General features: G+C 51.1%; 1 protein-coding gene across 2 annotated transcripts in view; it reads right to left on the bottom strand.

Moving 5' to 3' along the window:
* Positions 1-4,030: 4,030 nt before the first annotated feature.
* Positions 4,031-17,115, bottom strand: part of HOXC4 (homeobox C4) — a 60,717-nt gene continuing 47,632 nt past the window's right edge. Inside the window, exons 1-4 of one of the 2 annotated variants that reach the window (XM_027591930.2) lie at positions 7,078-7,189; positions 6,795-6,911; positions 5,694-6,649; positions 4,031-5,209 (exon numbers count right to left, since the gene is read on the bottom strand). In XM_027591930.2, the coding sequence (XP_027447731.1) occupies positions 4,857-5,209; positions 5,694-6,132 (792 nt within the window). In that variant the 5' untranslated portion in view covers positions 6,133-6,649; positions 6,795-6,911; positions 7,078-7,189 and the 3' untranslated portion in view covers positions 4,031-4,856. Of the gene's footprint in view, positions 5,210-5,693; positions 6,650-6,794; positions 6,912-7,077; positions 7,190-17,115 lie in introns of those variants that run through there. The other variant, XM_027591931.2, reaches the window with a different exon arrangement.

The following is a 17,115-nucleotide window of genomic DNA, read 5'->3' on the forward strand; positions in this document are numbered from 1 at the left end:
CTGCTTCCTAAGTTATCAGCTAGGCGGGTCTGCAGGAACCGGGAAGCAGGAAGATGGAGCTGCAGAGGCCCTTGCCCCTGTCTGCATGGCTGTGGGCTCCGCTTCCGGATGGACCCTGTGGTTCAAGAAGCTCCTGAGCTGACCCCAGAGAGAGAAGAGAAGACAAATCCTAAGGCGTGGAGACAGAGCCAGGTCTGAGAAGGGGCTCCTGGACCTGGAGGGCAGATGAGCAAACCTCGGTTTCTCTCTGCTACCAAATCCAAAAGGGAGCCGAACATCGAGAGCTACACAGATTTTAAGGTGGCTGAGGGACCCCTTCAGGTCTCTGGTTCAAACAGTATACCCGGCCATTTTTAATTCTCAAGAGGCAACTAAAACTCCCATTCCCCAAACAGCCACAAGCTGCAGAGAAAAAATTTAAATGGGGCTAGTGATATGGGGTGTAGAAAAATCAGGGCAAGTTGGTGGGGTGGGGGGGTGATCAGTTCAATCAGAAAGACTGGTCAGAAGCAAAGACTTTTTTCCTTCCGAATCCCCCAAATATTTATTTTGGGCTCCTGCCCATCCAGATAAATCAAGCTAACAGATTAGGAAGTGCATAAAATTGTATTCTTAGATAATGATATCCAGAGAGGTAATAAATATTCCTTCTGTGCTCTGGTGGCCGCTGGAGTTGGGGGGAATCCTCTGTCTCTTTTTCCAAGCCTGGGAAGGGTCTCAGAATTAGCTCTCTGAAAGAGGGGTACCAGTTAGAAGCTGTGGAAAACTGTGAGAAGGAGCTCTGTGAGGGCGATAGCGTGCTCCCCCAGGACTGGGCAAAAGGCAGGGGAAAAGATGGTGGAATTGCCCCAGCACACTGCTCCTCCCCGTCAGAGCACCCTCAGTCTGGAGGGCCTCCTTCGGAGTCTGTCTTCCCTGATCTTGGACAAGTGGACAAATGGTGCCTAGCAGAGGGTACCCTGGTCCCAAGTTCTGGAGAACCCCCTTGTTTTATCTTCCATTCCACTCCCCCAAACACACACACACACATCCATCTAACAGCAGGAAGGCAGCTCTGAACTGCAATCCGCTAAGTCCACGCATGAAAAAAAAAAAAAAAAAGCTGATGCACAGATTGCAGGGAAAACTTTGTAGGAAACTTCATACGAGTAGCCGCAAGACGCCCTCAGAGAAATCTAGTTCCCCAGGCCTTCCCCCACCCCAGGCTCACTTTCCCTCCCCACCTTCTCCTTTCTGAGCCAAGTTTCTTCACTCCCCAGGTACACGACTGGGCACAGAAACTCCATTTTCCCCCAGCAGAAGCCCTCTGTTCATGATTGGATTTCCCGCCTTCCCTCCCCAAGATCGGGAGTTGAGCTAAAAATGGAAATGCACACAGAGGCAGAGTTGTAGCTGCTGTGCTCCTCGCCCTGAGCAGATCGAGTGCTAACTACTTACATGGCAAGGGGGGTTGTGACCTGTGGGGATCTCCAGGTGGCTTGGAGAGAAGGATCTTGGAAGATTGGCGTTGCCGCTTTCACCCCGTCTTCTTTTAACTTAGCCATTGGCGAGAAAGATACAATGCGCTAGCAGGCATTCATGCGCCTTGCCTCTCCCATTACTCTGGGCAAGAAATCCCCAGCCCTACAAAAGCAGTGGCATCCTATCTGGAGACCAGGGGCTGAGCAAGGGCTGGCTTGGGAGGGTCGGAGATGGGGGTGGGGGAGAGGTCAGAGGCGCTGCCGAATATAAAGGCGATGGGAGAGAAAATGCTGTGTCCTCCCCGTGAACCTGGGCTGCGTCCCCCCCCCCCCCCAGCCTTTCCCCTCTGCTCAACCCAACTTCAATAAAAGCTCCAGCCCTTCCCAGTGAGGCTGTGGCAGCATCGCGGGGAGCGGCAGCAGGGACCCAGACTGTTGGAGCTAGGGGCCTGGGTCGGCCCTCCACGCCCCTCACTCCCTCTCTGGGACCCTGATCCCATTCTGGGGTGGTCAAGCCCAAGGACAGGAGAGCTTGGGGCAAAGAGGAGAGAATGGAACCCACTGGAGGGAAGGCCAGAGGCCAAAATCTTCAAAAACTCAAATGTAAGGGGGTTTAGTTTTGTTTCATTTGTCAAGAATTAGGGATTTCTGATGTTTCCCCTGGTCACACCAAGAGGGACAGAGAACAACTATGTGTGTGTACGTGTGAGAGGAGGGGAGCCTAGGTGAAGCCCCTAAAGAAGGCCAATAAAAGAACTGTGCCAACCCTTTGCTACTCTTTCCTGAGCTAGAGTGTCCCCTCGGCAAGTTCAGGGAGAAGCTTAAGAAAGAAAAGAGAGTCATTTTTTTCCTCCTCGATTTCACCTCTTCAGCTTTGGGGAAGAGAGGGGAATAAATTCCTCTAAAACACCAAAGGAGCAAAGTTAGAATAAGACTATGGATCTTAAGTTCGTTTTCTTTCTCCCCCCCCCCCCCTTTTTCCATCTAAACTTCCTTACAGGGTTAAAAAGACACCCAAGTCCACCCCTCAGACCTTCCTTCCCTTTTCCCAAGCATGGTTGGACCCCCTTTTCCTGCCCCAAAGTCAATTGCCTCAAGATGCTAGGAGCTACAGTCCGATTTGGACCCTAATTCACTTGATTACATAAAATAACTCCAGATAATTGTTGGCCCTTCTTCCTCACACTGTAGGCAGCATGTTTTGCTATCTCCAGGGCACCGTTGGGGGGAGAAAGTAGACCTACAGGACCAAGTGATTCCCCCCAAAACACACACACACACACACACACACACACACACACACACACGCACGCACCCATGCGCACGCCACTCCAAGTACCACCCAGCAAGTGGTTCAAGAGGAAATAAATCCAAAGTATGGCTGAACAACAGATTTTCACAACTGGCCCCATTGTTACCTTTCACTCCAGAATTTGGGGAGAGGGCAGAGGGGTATCCCTGGCTCCTCTAGAAATCCCAGATCTCTTCGCCCTCTTTATTCTACTTCTGGTAGCCCTCTATTCTGAAATTTGGATAAATTGTCTGAGGAGCCCACCAAGTACCCACCCCCACCTCCTCCCAACAAACAAGAAAAGATTTGAGCAGGCCCTGCTTAGGGCCTGGTCTTCAGGATCAGGATTATTTGGGAGCCTTTGGCTTAAATTAATTATTCAGGTAATCCAGGCCAGTTTTTGTTGTTGTTGTTTCTCCCGCCCCCCCTTTTTTTATCCCTAAGGAAACAATTGAATTTTTTTTTTTAAAAAAAAAAACAGCCTGAGAGCCTTGCTCCAGCTGTCCCCAAGCCCTGCCAGGCAGGACCTGGGAGCTTATAGGAAGAGGGTTGGTCCCTGCCTCTCCCTGTGTCTTTTCTCAACACCTGGCAGGTCCATGATAAAAGTTAGGGGAAAAAATAAAAGTTCTTCATTATCTCTAGGCATCAGGCTTTGAGGCCTACCCATGCAAGGGGGCCTCCTGGGCCTCTGGCCTCCACTTCACCCTTCTTTCCAAGTCTAAACAAACAGAGAAGCCACCCTGACAGGTCACTTTGCTGCTCCAGAATCACCAGCTCAAAAATCTTCCTTCTTTTAAGAAGCACAGGCACATTGAGGGGGCATCTTCCTTCATCCCTCATCCCAGAAGAATCCTAAAAGATGAAAACTCTTGTCTCCCCCCGCCACTCCTTAAACTTGCCTTCTTGTCTGCAAATCAGGCAGGCCTACTCAGCAGAGAGAAAAGAGAGGAGGGGAGAGAGGAATGAACAAAAAGAAGACACTGTGCCTAACTACAAGAAACTGAGACCCAGCTCCATACTCTATGTCCCTCTCTGCAGACTCAGGGAAGGGACGGGAGAAAGCAGCACTAATCTTCCATATCCCCTCTTTTGAGGATCCCCTGCCCCAACCCCCTTGCTGGTTCGTCTAAGGACATTGGAAAACTGAGTTGAGAGTTAAGATTTGTGTGTTTGCTTAGAGTAAACTCAGGCAACTATAGAGAAGGTGGGATGTTACCAGGCCAGAAGGAGGAGGGGGATAAAAAGAAACCATCAGACATTGACGTAAAACTAATTCACATCCACTGGTTTATTATTGATCACGGGGCATTTCACATCGACACTAAAATTCTTTATTGCAAGTTTTACAATAATCAAGTAAATTCAGTCCAAAAACACAATAACCACGATGGTGGGGTGGGGGGGGGGGGTTCTACCTATAGACTGCCTCTCTGAACTGAAAGTTCATTTTTATTTTCTTTTGGCTCCTCAAACTGAACAGCTCTGAGAGGCTCTTCAGATGCATTTAGCTTTGTCTGCTGTCGTCCCCCCTCTCCTCTCAGCCCCCCCAACAATACTACAAAAGAACTTCATAGCTTTGTTCTCCTTAAAATGACTTCCCCCTCACTAACCTCCCCTGGTGCATTTTCAATGCAAAAGGCCTAAGGAAAGGGGGGGGGGGGGAGGAGGAGGAGGAGGAGAAGGAGGAGAATTGGCTTAAAAATCTCTTTCCTTTTTTCTTTTCCTCATTTCCCCTGAAATTCACCCAAACCAGACCATCGCACCTTACAATATATAATTTTTGCAGCTTTTTTCTTAAAAAATAAATAACCCCCCAAAATGACCTTAAAAAAATAAAAACAACAACAACAACAACAACAAAAACCCCAGCAGGTACCATGCTAAGACAACATCACATGCTTAAAAGGGTCCTTAACAGTGGAAGGGAGACAAGGGCAGAGGGCTTGTTTATCTGTTTTGTCAGTTTGGAATTGACAAGGGACAAGGTGGGAGGAAGAGAGAAAAGAACCAAAAAATATATATATATTAAATTCTATAAATAAGAGTCAATTTGTGTGTGAGGGGAGGACGGGGGCACGGGGTGGGGGCAGGGTGTGAGTTATGTTTTATAACCTGGTAATGTCCTCTGCCCGTTGCTCTGGCGGCGTGGCGCTCTGGGAGTGGTCTTCAGAAGTGCCCGGGGTGGCTGCCGAGAGGGTGCTGGGCGCAGCGCCGGCCGGGGGCGCTGACCTGACTTTGGTGTTGGGGAGTCGGTGGTCCTTCTTCCATTTCATGCGACGGTTTTGGAACCAGATTTTGATCTGCCTCTCAGAGAGGCACAGCGAGTGGGCGATCTCGATCCTTCTCCTTCGGGTCAGGTAGCGATTGTAATGAAACTCTTTCTCTAATTCCAGGACTTGCTGCCGGGTGTAGGCTGTCCTCGAGCGCTTGGGTTCCCCTCCGTTATAATTGGGGTTCACTGGGGGGAGGAGGAGGGGGAAAAGCAAATAGTGGGGTTCAGAGGCAGCAGGCTCCCCCCCCACCCCATCCTCAGCTCTGTGGAACAGGAGAAGGGGTGGTGGAAATAAAGTCATCAAGCTAAATGGGTTATAAAGAAGTTGAAGGAAGCTGGAGACTTTGTAGTGTAATAAGAGGGGAATCCTCATTGTAACGACACTGAATTATTTATGCGCCCTTAGAAAGCGAGCATAGTTTTCACACATACATAACAGATCGTAGCACATGGCTCGGACTGCCCAGAGTAGCTAAGCCATAAAATTTATGGGGGATGTAATTACCCATTCTCGCTCGTAAATCCAGTTCAATTGTGCTAACCCAGAGTCGCTCCTGGAGAGAGAGGGGGAAGGAGAGAAAGGAGGACGGGGGCCGGAGGGGGCCAGGGAGGGTGGGGAGCGCTGGGGAAGAGAGGAGGGAGGGGGAGAGCAAAAAGCAAAGTTGCCTACCCGTGCTAACGTGGATTTTTTTCATCCATGGGTAGACTATGGGTTGCTTGCTGGCGGCGCTGGAGGGATGGTCAGGGGCTGGCTGGCTGCAGGCTGGCGGGGCTGGGGACGGGGAGGCGGAGGCGCCTGAGAGAGGCGCCGGCTCGCAGAGCGGCTGTGATTTCTCAGGGTGGTGGTGGCCCGCCTGGGCCGGCCCGTGGCCTCGCGAATTGCCCGGCCCCTGGAGACTGGTGCAGCTATACTGGCGCTCGGGGTAGCTAGGGCGCGGAGGCGGTGGTGGGTACAGCTCCTGGTGGTGATGCTGGAATCCCGATTCCCTGGTCCGGCCGTAATATTCCGGACTGTGTTCAGGGATGTAGCTATTTTGCGAATATTCTTCGCATGGAGGAAATTTCGGATCGATGTAGTTAGAGTCCATCAAATACGAGCTCATGATCATTAATTTCTGGAGTGGAAAATAATTTTTCTCGCTTTGTCGTTTTTCTGCTCCATAAAGCCCTCCTACTAGCTAGCGACCCTGTAAAGTTACTTTCACCATGTGACTCCGCCGGCCAATCACACGGAGCAACCCAGTCCCCGGATAAGGAACCGAATCGCTTTATTCAAAATGTATCCAATTTTTTTGTGTGTGTGGTGGTGGTGGTGGTGGTGCTGCTGGGGGGGGGGTGGTGGTGGTGGTGATGTGGGGCTAGCCGGCGGGGGCTGAGGTGCCCCCAGTACGCACTCCGCCAACTGACAGCCCTCCCCTGCAAAAGGAGATGGGAAGCCCCCAGCTCCCTTCCAAAACCTGGGCTTTGGGGGGCTGTGGGGAGGCTGTGGTTCAGCCCCCTCCCAGGGTCTCCCCGTGGGCCTCCGGTGGGCCCCCTGGGCCTCGGCTCCAGAGCTTTTCCAGAGGTCTCCATTCATGGCGATCCTGATCCTGTCTCAGTCTGTGTAGGTCACCGGGCAGCGCCCCTCTTTTGCAGGAAGAGGAAGTTGAATGAGGACTGGAGTGGAGGTTGGATGGGGAGGGGCCCAGGCTGAGCCCAGGAGGCTGGAGAGCCTGGGGTGCCCCCCATCCAAGGATACCAGAGTCCAGCCCTCTTCCCCATACACACTCACCCAACCCTCTGGCCATGGGGCCGGCGAGGCAGGGTCCCAGCCGGACAGGGCAGGTAGAGGCAGCGGGATGCAAAGGATTCTGACGTCATTTCTGGAGGTCTGGGGGTTGAACCCCCGCTAAAGAGAGACAGGAAGTGGTTGGCAAAAGCAGAGTTCAGAAGCCTTGCCCTCCTCCCCTAGTACCCACTGACCCTCCCTGCCCGGGCCCCAGAGCGGAGGATCTCTTCTGCTCACTGCTGTTTCCACTCTCATTCCGTTGGGCCTGCTGCTTTCTGACAACTACCTCCAAGGCTGGTTCCTAAGGACCTGCGGCAAGGAGGAGAGGGATCTGCCAGGGGTCAGTGCCCTGCGATGGTGCCCAGCCAAGGCCCTGGGAGCTCTTCTTTCTTCATCCCCACAGAGCGCAGACCTAGCTAAGTGGGAGGCCTGTGTGGGCAGAGCCTGCTTCCGGCCAGGGATTGTATCCATGTAACACATGTGTTTACATGTAAACACACATTCCCAAGGGCCCGCTCCAGGCTGCTTTCCAAAAGCTGAGGGGTGAACTCACCAAGCTGGGGAGGCTGGGCAGGACTTGGGGGTCTCCAGTCCATTCCTACCCACTCCCCTCTCTCTGCCACCCACCCACAGGAATACCCTGATGGCAGGGTGGCAGGGCCATGGAGAAGGGAGGGGGCAAGAAAGGGCTGCTTTTTCTGACGCCCCCCCCCCTGCAGCCAGGGGTGGCCACGTCGTGCCACTAATTCCAATTAGCTGATCCCATAACTCAGAGTTGGGGGGTGGCAGAAGGGAGAGCCCAGGGAGGGAGCTGGGTCCCCTTGTTGTACTTGATAACAATTATAGTTTAAAATCATAGCTTGCCGGGGCTCGGCTATATTTTACTTGATAACAATAAAAGTGACACATAAAGTTAACTGTTTATGTTTTATTTATTAGACTAAATCTGCCAGCGGTGGTAGGAGCGCTTGCCTCGTCGCTACAGCTTTTATAGGGCTGTAAAACGTCATAAATCAGTCTCGCGGAATCGCCCGCACTCTTTGTGTCGGCGGCGGCGGCGCAGGGCTGGCGGCCGCTGGCTGCCTGCTCCCTCCTTTCCACGAAAAGTCGTAATGTGATTTTTTTTCCCTCTGATTTTATTATTATGATCGCCGCCGTGATTAGTCAATCTACCTTTAATTCGCCACCCTACGCTGCCTCCTCCCAGCCCAGCCTGGTTGACACTTGAATAAGTACCTTTTAAAACGGCATAACAACTATTTGAGGGTTTAATTAGAACATCTGCAATTAAGGGAATGAGGAGGGGAAAGGGAAAAAAAAAATAGAGCCCTTGTGAGAGGGAGACTGAAGGCGGGAGATTCCCCACCTGTCTTTCACCACCTTAGGGATGCGGGAGAGGGGGTCCCCACGTTCAAATGAGGGCTCACCCTGAGGGCAGGCATGAGAACCGCCTGGGCCCGCTGGCCACTCTCTACCCTCCAGTGCCGAGTCTCTCCTCATCCCAGGCTCACTGGGAGCCAGTGCTTGGGGGCCCCTGGATACCCTCCCCCCAGGAGGACAGTGCCCTGTCCCCCTACCACCAGGCGGGTGAGGGAACAGGAATTCCCTGGAGGGCCACCATCTCTCAGAAGAGAGTCCCACATTTCCCAGTGGGTCCCTGCCCACTCCTGTCTGGGATCGTCTGCATGTGAGGACTGGCCAGTTGGGTCGGAAGAGGAACGTGAAACTGTGGAGAGAGGGGAAGGCTGCTGCTTGGTTGATAGTGGTTTGGAGCCCGGGAGGATTTTATTTGTTGTAGTTATTGGTGGTAGAGGTGGGTTAATTATAAGTTGCTGGAAGAGGGCAAACGGAAACCAATGTTGAATGCTGCCCTACACAAAGAGTCTGAACCAGAGCCCCCAGACTGCCCCCCAGGGAGGGCCAAAGCTCCAGAGAGCTCAGGTAGGGTGGGGGGAGGGTTGCTGAAGGAGGAGAAAGCCTTCCAGCCCCACCCCCAACCTCCCTTCAAGCCAGCCCCGGGATCAGGCTGCCCCACCCAATCCTGGCCCAGAATATTCTCTTCCTCACCTTGGAAAGGTGAGGTATTGGCCTGGCTCCTGTGCTCCCAGCCCTCACACTCACCTTCTACCAGTCCTGCCCACCCCCCGCCCCACAACAACCCTCTTTTCTTCCATCTCTTCACCTTCTTGGGCTTGTTAGGGAGTTCTTCCCAAGGCGTCGTCCATCCTACGCCCCCACTCCCCAGGATTCTGAGCTCCTGCAGGTGGGTCAAGGGAGCCGGAGCAGGAAACCCACTTTGGGCCAATATGTATAAGTAGATACAGAGAGTTCAGTTGCCTCCAGCTGAATGTCAAGTCTGTCTTTCGTTATCACAGCTAACAAATATATATACATACATACTGTTAATACTTATTAATACATTAAAGGCCTCCTTATGCAGCCATAAATATGTGGGGTTCTCATCCCAGGTTTGCACAGCTAATTCAACATGCACCTCCAGAAAATGAAATCTGGGAGATCCCACATTCATCCACATCATTTGCCAAAAAACTCTTTTTGGGTGCGTATACCTTAATAGCAAGGAAGTCGCCTCTCACAAGGGGAAAATAGCAAGCCGGCCACACTCTACCACACACATACATGCAAACATTTTCACCTGGATATTATTACAAGCACAGAAATAAAATCCCTCTGGAGAGCTCGTGCACTTAGCATTGGCTTAATGGGGGGGCACTCAAGCAGCTCTTGCCTGTGATGAATCCTCGTATCTGGTCCTCTCTCCTTTTGTGCTTTGCTCTCCTGCTCCTGTCTTGCCAGTCCAAGGATCTCCACCCCTGGTCTACCCTCCACCTCTCTCTGCCCCAATTTTATTTTTTATTTTTTCTGACCACACTTTGCCAGCTTCCAAGCGCTCTCTGAATGCCACTCCTTTCTAAATCTCGATCTGGTTTCTCTTTCGGAAACATGTTTCAGTACAAAGCGCTTCCCTTCTGACACCGCTGAAGAAAAATATGTGTCCATTGTGTGCGAGGCCTTATTGTGCCCGGATTACCATACTGACCGTTGGATAACCCATATTCCTCCCCTCCCCAGTAACAAGCTGCCGGCTGAGGGACCCCAGCGGCTCCACACATTCTGTGCTGCATTAAAATCTCACCTCTCAGACTCCCTGGATTTTCCTAGGGAGAAAAAGAAATGGGAGAACCAACTCAGGATTTGGAGGGCAAAGAGAAGGAAAATGAGGGTCATTGCTTTTCCCACTCTCAGAAGTGCAGGATTTTGTGTGTGTGTATGATGTGGTTCTGTTATTGTTGTTTTAGAGATTAAAAATCGCAACACCTCTCTTTCCTCCTCCTCAAATAAGTTGACTTTTAGATGGTATGCAATCAAGTAATTCACTTCATTTTTATTTTTTCTCCAAGCAACTTGAAAACCCCAAACTACAGCAAGACTCTTATCTCATTTTTTGCCGTGTGTGTATGCATATATGTGTGTTTTTGTCCCTTTCTAATGCCAGCAGGCAGAGGTAATGTATGCAAAAGAATATGCAAATGCTTAATTGATTTTTTCTTAAATCTCTTGTCAGTAAAAGTAATGAATTGGTCTAAAATGATTTTAATAACCCGGACGTGTCACCAGAAAATACTAAACCTTTTTTTTCCTTCTGGAATCGCTTATAGTCTCAAAAAAAAAAAAAAAAAAGCAATCATGGAATGTTAATTTGCCCCCCTTTAAAATATTAAAGATGGATTTCTCTTGTTTGTTCGGAGACCATAGGCAAGGTCCTCTAGTGGATTTCCCCCTCCTTGCCTTGCCTTCCTTGGAATTCAATTTTCCTCAAATCTCGTTTAAAGTGGCTTTTTAAAAAGTGGCCGCATTTTAATATTGGTTAGACAGAGTGACCTGCATTTCACCTCGGGTGTTTGACTTGTTCCAATAGGTCACTGCCATGGGGTTATTGATGGGGAAACTCCATTGAAATTTGTCTCTTCGCAAATGGCCTTTAGATCTTCCAGCGAGTTCAATAACTAGTTATAATGTGGAAGGGGAAAAATGAAGGCCCTGGGCTAACGAATTTGATGTTTCATTTTTATGCTGGAGAAATTGTTAGTTAGAGGTTGGGTTCCCCACCCCCTTCCTTGCTCATCCTGGCCTCACTGACCCCCACTCTCATCCAAGGCTGCTGGATTATATCCCCTTTAAAACTTGAGCTGGGGTGTCCCTTTCTGCCTTTGATGCAAGTTTTAATTCTTTTTATTATTAATATTTTTGTTGTTACTGCTGAAAATTCTGACTTGCGGCTGCAGGAAGCTTGCGCTGCTGGAGATTTGTAACCTAAACTTTCCTGTTAGAGGGGGGAAAGGAGTTACTTTTAAAGGAGGCAAAATGCAGTTTTGAAAGTTCTAGGAATTAGGCTGGCTTTAGGGTAGCTGATGGTGGGTTCCCTAGCCTGGTGCTTCCAGAATTAAGGAAATGATAGGAGGCTAGGAACCCTTTGGGGGCTTGATGAGGGCATCTCAAAATGGCCCAATCTGTTCTTAGCCTCTGAGCTGCCAGAGACCCATGGGATCAGGCACCCAGGGCCAAGGAAGGCAGAGACTGGGAAAGGCTAAGGATAGAGGGAGAATTCCATGGAACAAGCAAGAGAATCCTGGGTCTCTCTCCTCCAGGGTCAGAGAGAGAATTCCTGGGGACTTGGATCTGTAACTGCTTGTTTCATGAGAAGGGCACTCCAGGAAAGCCCACCACCCAAAGACAGTGCATTTTAGTGAATTGGAAAGAACAGAGGAAAATAATGGGGGTGGGGGGTGATGAAGATTTTTTTTTTATATAAGATTCCCTTGTTTTCTGGAGTCCTCAAGGAGTCAGAGAGGAAAGGGCAGGGGAGGGGAGGGAAGGTCTTTATTTTATTCTCCCCAACCACAACCAAGTTGGGGCCCCCTTGACTTGTCCAGAAAAACCTCTGTGAGAAAGGACTGTGGAGAGCTTGGTCTCTCTGGGCTGACCCAGCCATGCAAGATCATTACCATTATTAACCTCTATAATAACAAGAGCATCATTCCCTCACAACACAGAGCTCCCAGTGTGCCTCATTTTCTTCTTCCAGGAACTGTCCCTTCTCCTTCCCTGCCCAAAGGAGCCCAGTTTGCTCAGCCCCAAGTTTCTCCTTTAATAAAGCTCACCTGCCTCCTACTCCCTTTCCCAACCTTGGCCCAGAGAGGGGAGTCATTCCAGAGGCTTGCCTTGACTCCTGGATTGGGGGAATCAAGGCCCAGGCCACTATGTAAGGGCCTGAAACCGGGGTGCCACCTCCCTCCATCTCCTCAAACCCAGAGGCAGCATCTTGGTGCCCCCTGGGCTCCCCGACAAACTTCCCTAGACACATCCCTGGCACCACTGGACCATGGGGAGCAGGCTTTAACCCCGCACCACAGCTCCATAAAAATGGGCGGCCCAAGAAGGGGACATCGGTGGCTTCTGGATCGGGCCTGGGAGAGGACAGGCAGCCTGTTCTTCCCAGCGAAGCGGGAATCAATTGCGATCTGCTCTAAACTTGCCCGCAGCCCCTCCGCGCTCTGGCCCCAGCGGGCGAGCCCCCATCCCCGGGCCGCTCGCCCGCCTCGGCCCCGCACCTTGGCCGCCTCCTCCGAACCCTGGACCCCCCAGCCTCGGGCCTCGCCCTCTCCCCGGTTTAATTACGTGATTGATTTTCGCTTTGGTCGCGTCGGGACGCCTCTGCCTCCGACTGTTTAAATCTTTCGGCTCTCTTTTTGTGTTTCCGAGTCCTCCTGACGGGCTGTAATTTAGAGACTGCCCCTCGGGTGGCCTGGGTCCGGTCCGGGCTGCTGCCTCGCCCTACACTCCAACGAAATGGTCCTCCCACGGTTCTCGGCGCGGCCCGGGCTGCAGGCGCCCCACGCCGCCGGGCTCTGCTACTCGAGCCCTGCCCATTCGCCTTCCTGAATTATTTTGTGCTCCATTATCCTCTGATAGAAAAATGTTCCATGTGTGAGTTATCACTCCATGCCTGGGCCCGGAGCTGGGCTGCTCCGCGTTTTTGTGTTTTCTCTTCACCCGAATGTGGCGTGTGTTAGAAGGTCTGGATTGGGACCCGAGGCAGCACCACGCCTGGCTCCAGGCTCGGCGGGGAGCTCCAGCCGCTTCCCCCAAAGATCCGCCCCGCGCCGGAGGGAGGGCCAGAAGCGCCGGGACAAGCAAATTCGGCCACAACTTTCCGCCACTGAGCGCCAGCGGGAGCGCAGGGCGGGCAGCCCCCAGCCCGCAGTTGGCCGCGGAGTCTGCTTTTGCCTCCCAGCCCCAGACCGAGGCCCATAGCCCTGGCAGCCTCAGCGCGCCCGGCTGCGGGCACCTGCGTCCGGCAGCACGCGGGGCAGCGGCCCCTGCGCCGGAGTGACTGAAGGTGAGGTGAAGGACGGGAAAGAGGGAAGGAACTTGCATTTAAGAGAAGTGTGGATTTGGGGTGGGGAGAGGAAGGGGGAGCCATGGAATAAAGAAAAGGAGCCCCTGCGCCCACCGTGGCTGACCTCTTTCCCCGTCTCTCCGGAAGAAAACACTCTCTTTCCTCCCCAAACCGCTGGTTTTCCGCTTAACTCTCTCATCTATTTACAACTAATAAACACTTCTCTGATTATTCTCCCACGTCCGGTTCATTCTTTGAGCCCTTCCAATGAGGCAAGCCATGAGTTACTATTAGCAGCATTTTCTGATTATATTTTACCCCCTCAGGGAGAGGAGGGATTTGGGAATGTCTTTCTCACTGGGGAAGAAGTTCAGGGAAACTTGAGTTGGTCACAACCTTCTCCCTGTCCTCCGACCTACAACACCCCAACCCCAGCACCCCAACCCCCTTCGCCCCCCACCCCCACGCGGCAATGTTGCCGGGTAAATAAGAGTCCGCCTGCCTGGTTATTAGGATTCTGGAGACGTTGGCATCTGTAGCAATCATTAGTCAAAGCCGCGGAAGCCAAAGGAGCCGAGGAGTTGGACAGAAAAAATCTTGGAAATGATATACAGGAGCCGTGGAGGCATCAATCCCCGCCGATAAGAGCGCGGGCTGCAGGGAGCGCGACGGTCGCTTAATTGGGCCCTGGGCACCAAGAACAACTGGGGAGGGGGCACCTAGGGGTCGGGCAGAGAACCTGGCACCATTTGGGCACCCCACAAAAACCGTCAAGGACTTAAACACCCTTTTCCCCCAAATCCAAAGGCCCAATTGGGGTTGGGGAGGACTCTCATGCCCCTGTCAGCCTCTCCACCCTGAGAGCCAAGAGGAGCCGAGCTGAAGGATCCTCCCCTTCTTCTCTCCCCTTCTCCTTCGTGGCTGTCTTGAGAGACACTGCAGGATGGGGAGACTGGCTGGGACTTCAGGGCACAGGGACAGCCTGGAGAGAGAGGCTGTGGTCCCCACAGTGGGTTTTCCAGGGGGCAGATGACTCAGTTGGACTAGATTTGGAGATAGCCTTAGAGATAGCAACAGAATCGCTCACTTTAATAAGCAAAACATCCAAAAGATATTCGTTCTCCATCCCCACTTGCCTGATGTCTCTATTGATCACAGAGATAGAGAGATGTAGTAAGTTTAAATCCTTCCAGAGGGAGATCTATGCCCCTACATATAGATATATGTATTATGGAACCATCTCTAAACATATGCTCAAATGTTTAAGTTTGCAGCAAAACTGCAAACACTGTAAAGATCTCCAAATATGTTGCTTCGATATGTAGCTATTTTATGGGTTAAGGCCCTTGCATAAATCTAGATAAAATTTTCAAAATAGAGATTGAGTTATACACACATAGTTCTTTCCAATGGAGATAAAACCCCCAAATATTCATCTAGATGTTTAGAGACAGCTGTACCAATACATCCCAGGGTATACATCCCAGCACTACAGAAAGATTGGTAATGCACACGCAGGAATTCAACAGAGGACTGGTATGTTTACTGTGGATCTATAAATCTAAAGATCTATATACCTGCATTTAAATGTGGAGTAGAGAGTGATATAAAACATATATCCTGTTATACAGACATAGATCGATCTATAAATACATTTGCACGTGGGTAGCTATTGGGCTGCTCAGCTCTCTACAACGATATGTGTATTTGCATTGAGTCCTAGGAATGAGGGAGATTCTCTAGTGCTTGTGGGCTTGATATGTCCCAGCCCAGACTTCTCTGAGAAACAAATGAGGGTAAACCAGAGCCTGTGCAAGTGCTACGAGGCCCAGGAATTCATATAATCTATGGCCTCATTTCCAGCATATGGGGGCATTTTTCCAGAGATGGATAAGAGCCCTGATCCCTGGGCCTGAAAGCGTCCCTAACTGAGACGGAGGTAGAGAGCTCTTTACTTCCTTTCCTTTCAGCTCCCTAGCCCAAGGCTGGGGATGGAGGGACCCATGGGAGGTTGGGGTGTCTTTGGGGGAAGGCTCATTAACATTACAAAATGGAGCTATTCAGGTAAAATGCCATTTTGTTTGGAGAGAGCTCGGTTACAGCGTTACGGGCGAGATGTGAGATGTGAGAAGGCTGTGGGCTTTCACACACACACCTGCACCCATCTTAATTACATAAAACCCGGTCACAGACTGTAGAGAGTTTCCTCCATTCATTCGGTGCTAGATGGGTTCTTCTATACGCCTCACTCCCAATGCCTCTCCTCAAAAGCTCTCTATACACCTGAAGTCTCATCTTCCCAAGAAAGGGTTTGGGGCTCCGGAAAGGAGTCACAGGAGAATAGCTGACCCAGAAGTCATGGTAGAGTCCCCAGGAGTCATAGTATTAACCACCTGGCTCAGAAGCTGCTTGCCTTCTATGTTAGTTCTTTTTTAATTGAAAGGTTGGGGGGACCAAGGTCGGTGTGGGCAAAAAGAAAAATGAAAGGTTGCACGGTTTTTAAATCTGGAACTTTGAGTGGGAAAAATCACCAACGAGCCCGTTTCTTATTGGAGGCATAGGATTTGGAAAGCTCTGGACTTCCTTTGATTTTTCTCCTTTGGTTTACTGGGGAAAGGGAGGTAAGGAGGGGCCCCAGGTGGGCTTGGGGAAGTGCAATCCAATCTAGCTAGCCAGCTTGGGGGAGAGTGATTTACAAAGCAAAACCTCAGATGCTACTTCCTGAGAAGTCACCAGATCAAAACAGCCTCCTCTAGGCTTTTATGACCCCATCCCTACTCCCAACAGGAAAAGCACCCTCAATAAAACCTCAGCCCACGCCCCCATCCTCCACCCAGAGGAGGGGGAGAGACACAATCTAAAATGAGGGACCTGACCCTTACTCCCTTCATTCATAACACACACACACACACACACACACACACACACACACGCACACACACACACACACACACACACACTGGATTTTCCAGAAAGTTGACTTTTTAAAGAAGTATTTACTGGATGAAAAATTCCCCCACTGAGCAAAAAAGCAGCCCTGAGTTTGAGTTTGAGCCTAGAATAGCAAGTAAAAGGAGGATTGGATCAGATAAGGGCTCTGGTCTTATAGTCCCACATTGCCTTCCAACCCCCCACAACCTAACAGGCCAACAGGACACTAAAGGTCATCAAGAGCCTGGCTGTCACCATCTGTGGGGGCTGCTCCAGGGTCTTGGTTTTCCAGGGAGGCAGAAGAGAGGAAACTTAACAGTTACACAGGGCTTGAGGAGGCAGGGGTGGGCCGGGGAGGACAAATGGTTTCCAGGCTGAACTGATGGAAAGAATGGGGCAGGACAATGAGTGGGAAGCTGGTTCAAGTCAATTGGTTTACTGTACTCTGCCTGGGCTTCTCTTTCATACCATACTTGGGCACATATATATACTTATGTGTGTTCTGGTGTGGTGTTCTGGTCTGGGGGAAGGGGCTGGGAGATGCAGGGATCTTTCAAGGGCAGAACCCAGCCTACCCTACCTCTCTGAGAGCTGTGACACCTGCAGTCCTGACGGAACACCAGGTAGCTGAGCCCACACATTCTGCCCAGGCCATGTGGGGCTGCAGATCATAGAACTTTCTCTGTATGTGTGTCAGGTGTAGAGAAAAAGCTGCCTTCCTGCATAAGTCTCCTATTCAACTTCTCATTGTAGATCTTAAGGCCTAGTCATCAGAGGCTGAACAAGGTCCTGGATTACCTTGCCCAACTTTCCCAAGTCCCAGATTGCATCCCACCCACCCACCCACCCCCATCTCACACGCGCGCGCACACACACACACACACACACACACACACACACACAGTGAATCCTCCTGGGTATCTCTGTTTTCCTCTTGCCCCTCGGTGACCCTTAGGAATGGCAGAGGAAGAT

Source organism: Zalophus californianus, chromosome 9 (genome assembly GCF_009762305.2).
Source record: "Zalophus californianus isolate mZalCal1 chromosome 9, mZalCal1.pri.v2, whole genome shotgun sequence".
In the NCBI taxonomy this organism is placed as follows: domain Eukaryota; kingdom Metazoa; phylum Chordata; class Mammalia; order Carnivora; family Otariidae; genus Zalophus; species Zalophus californianus.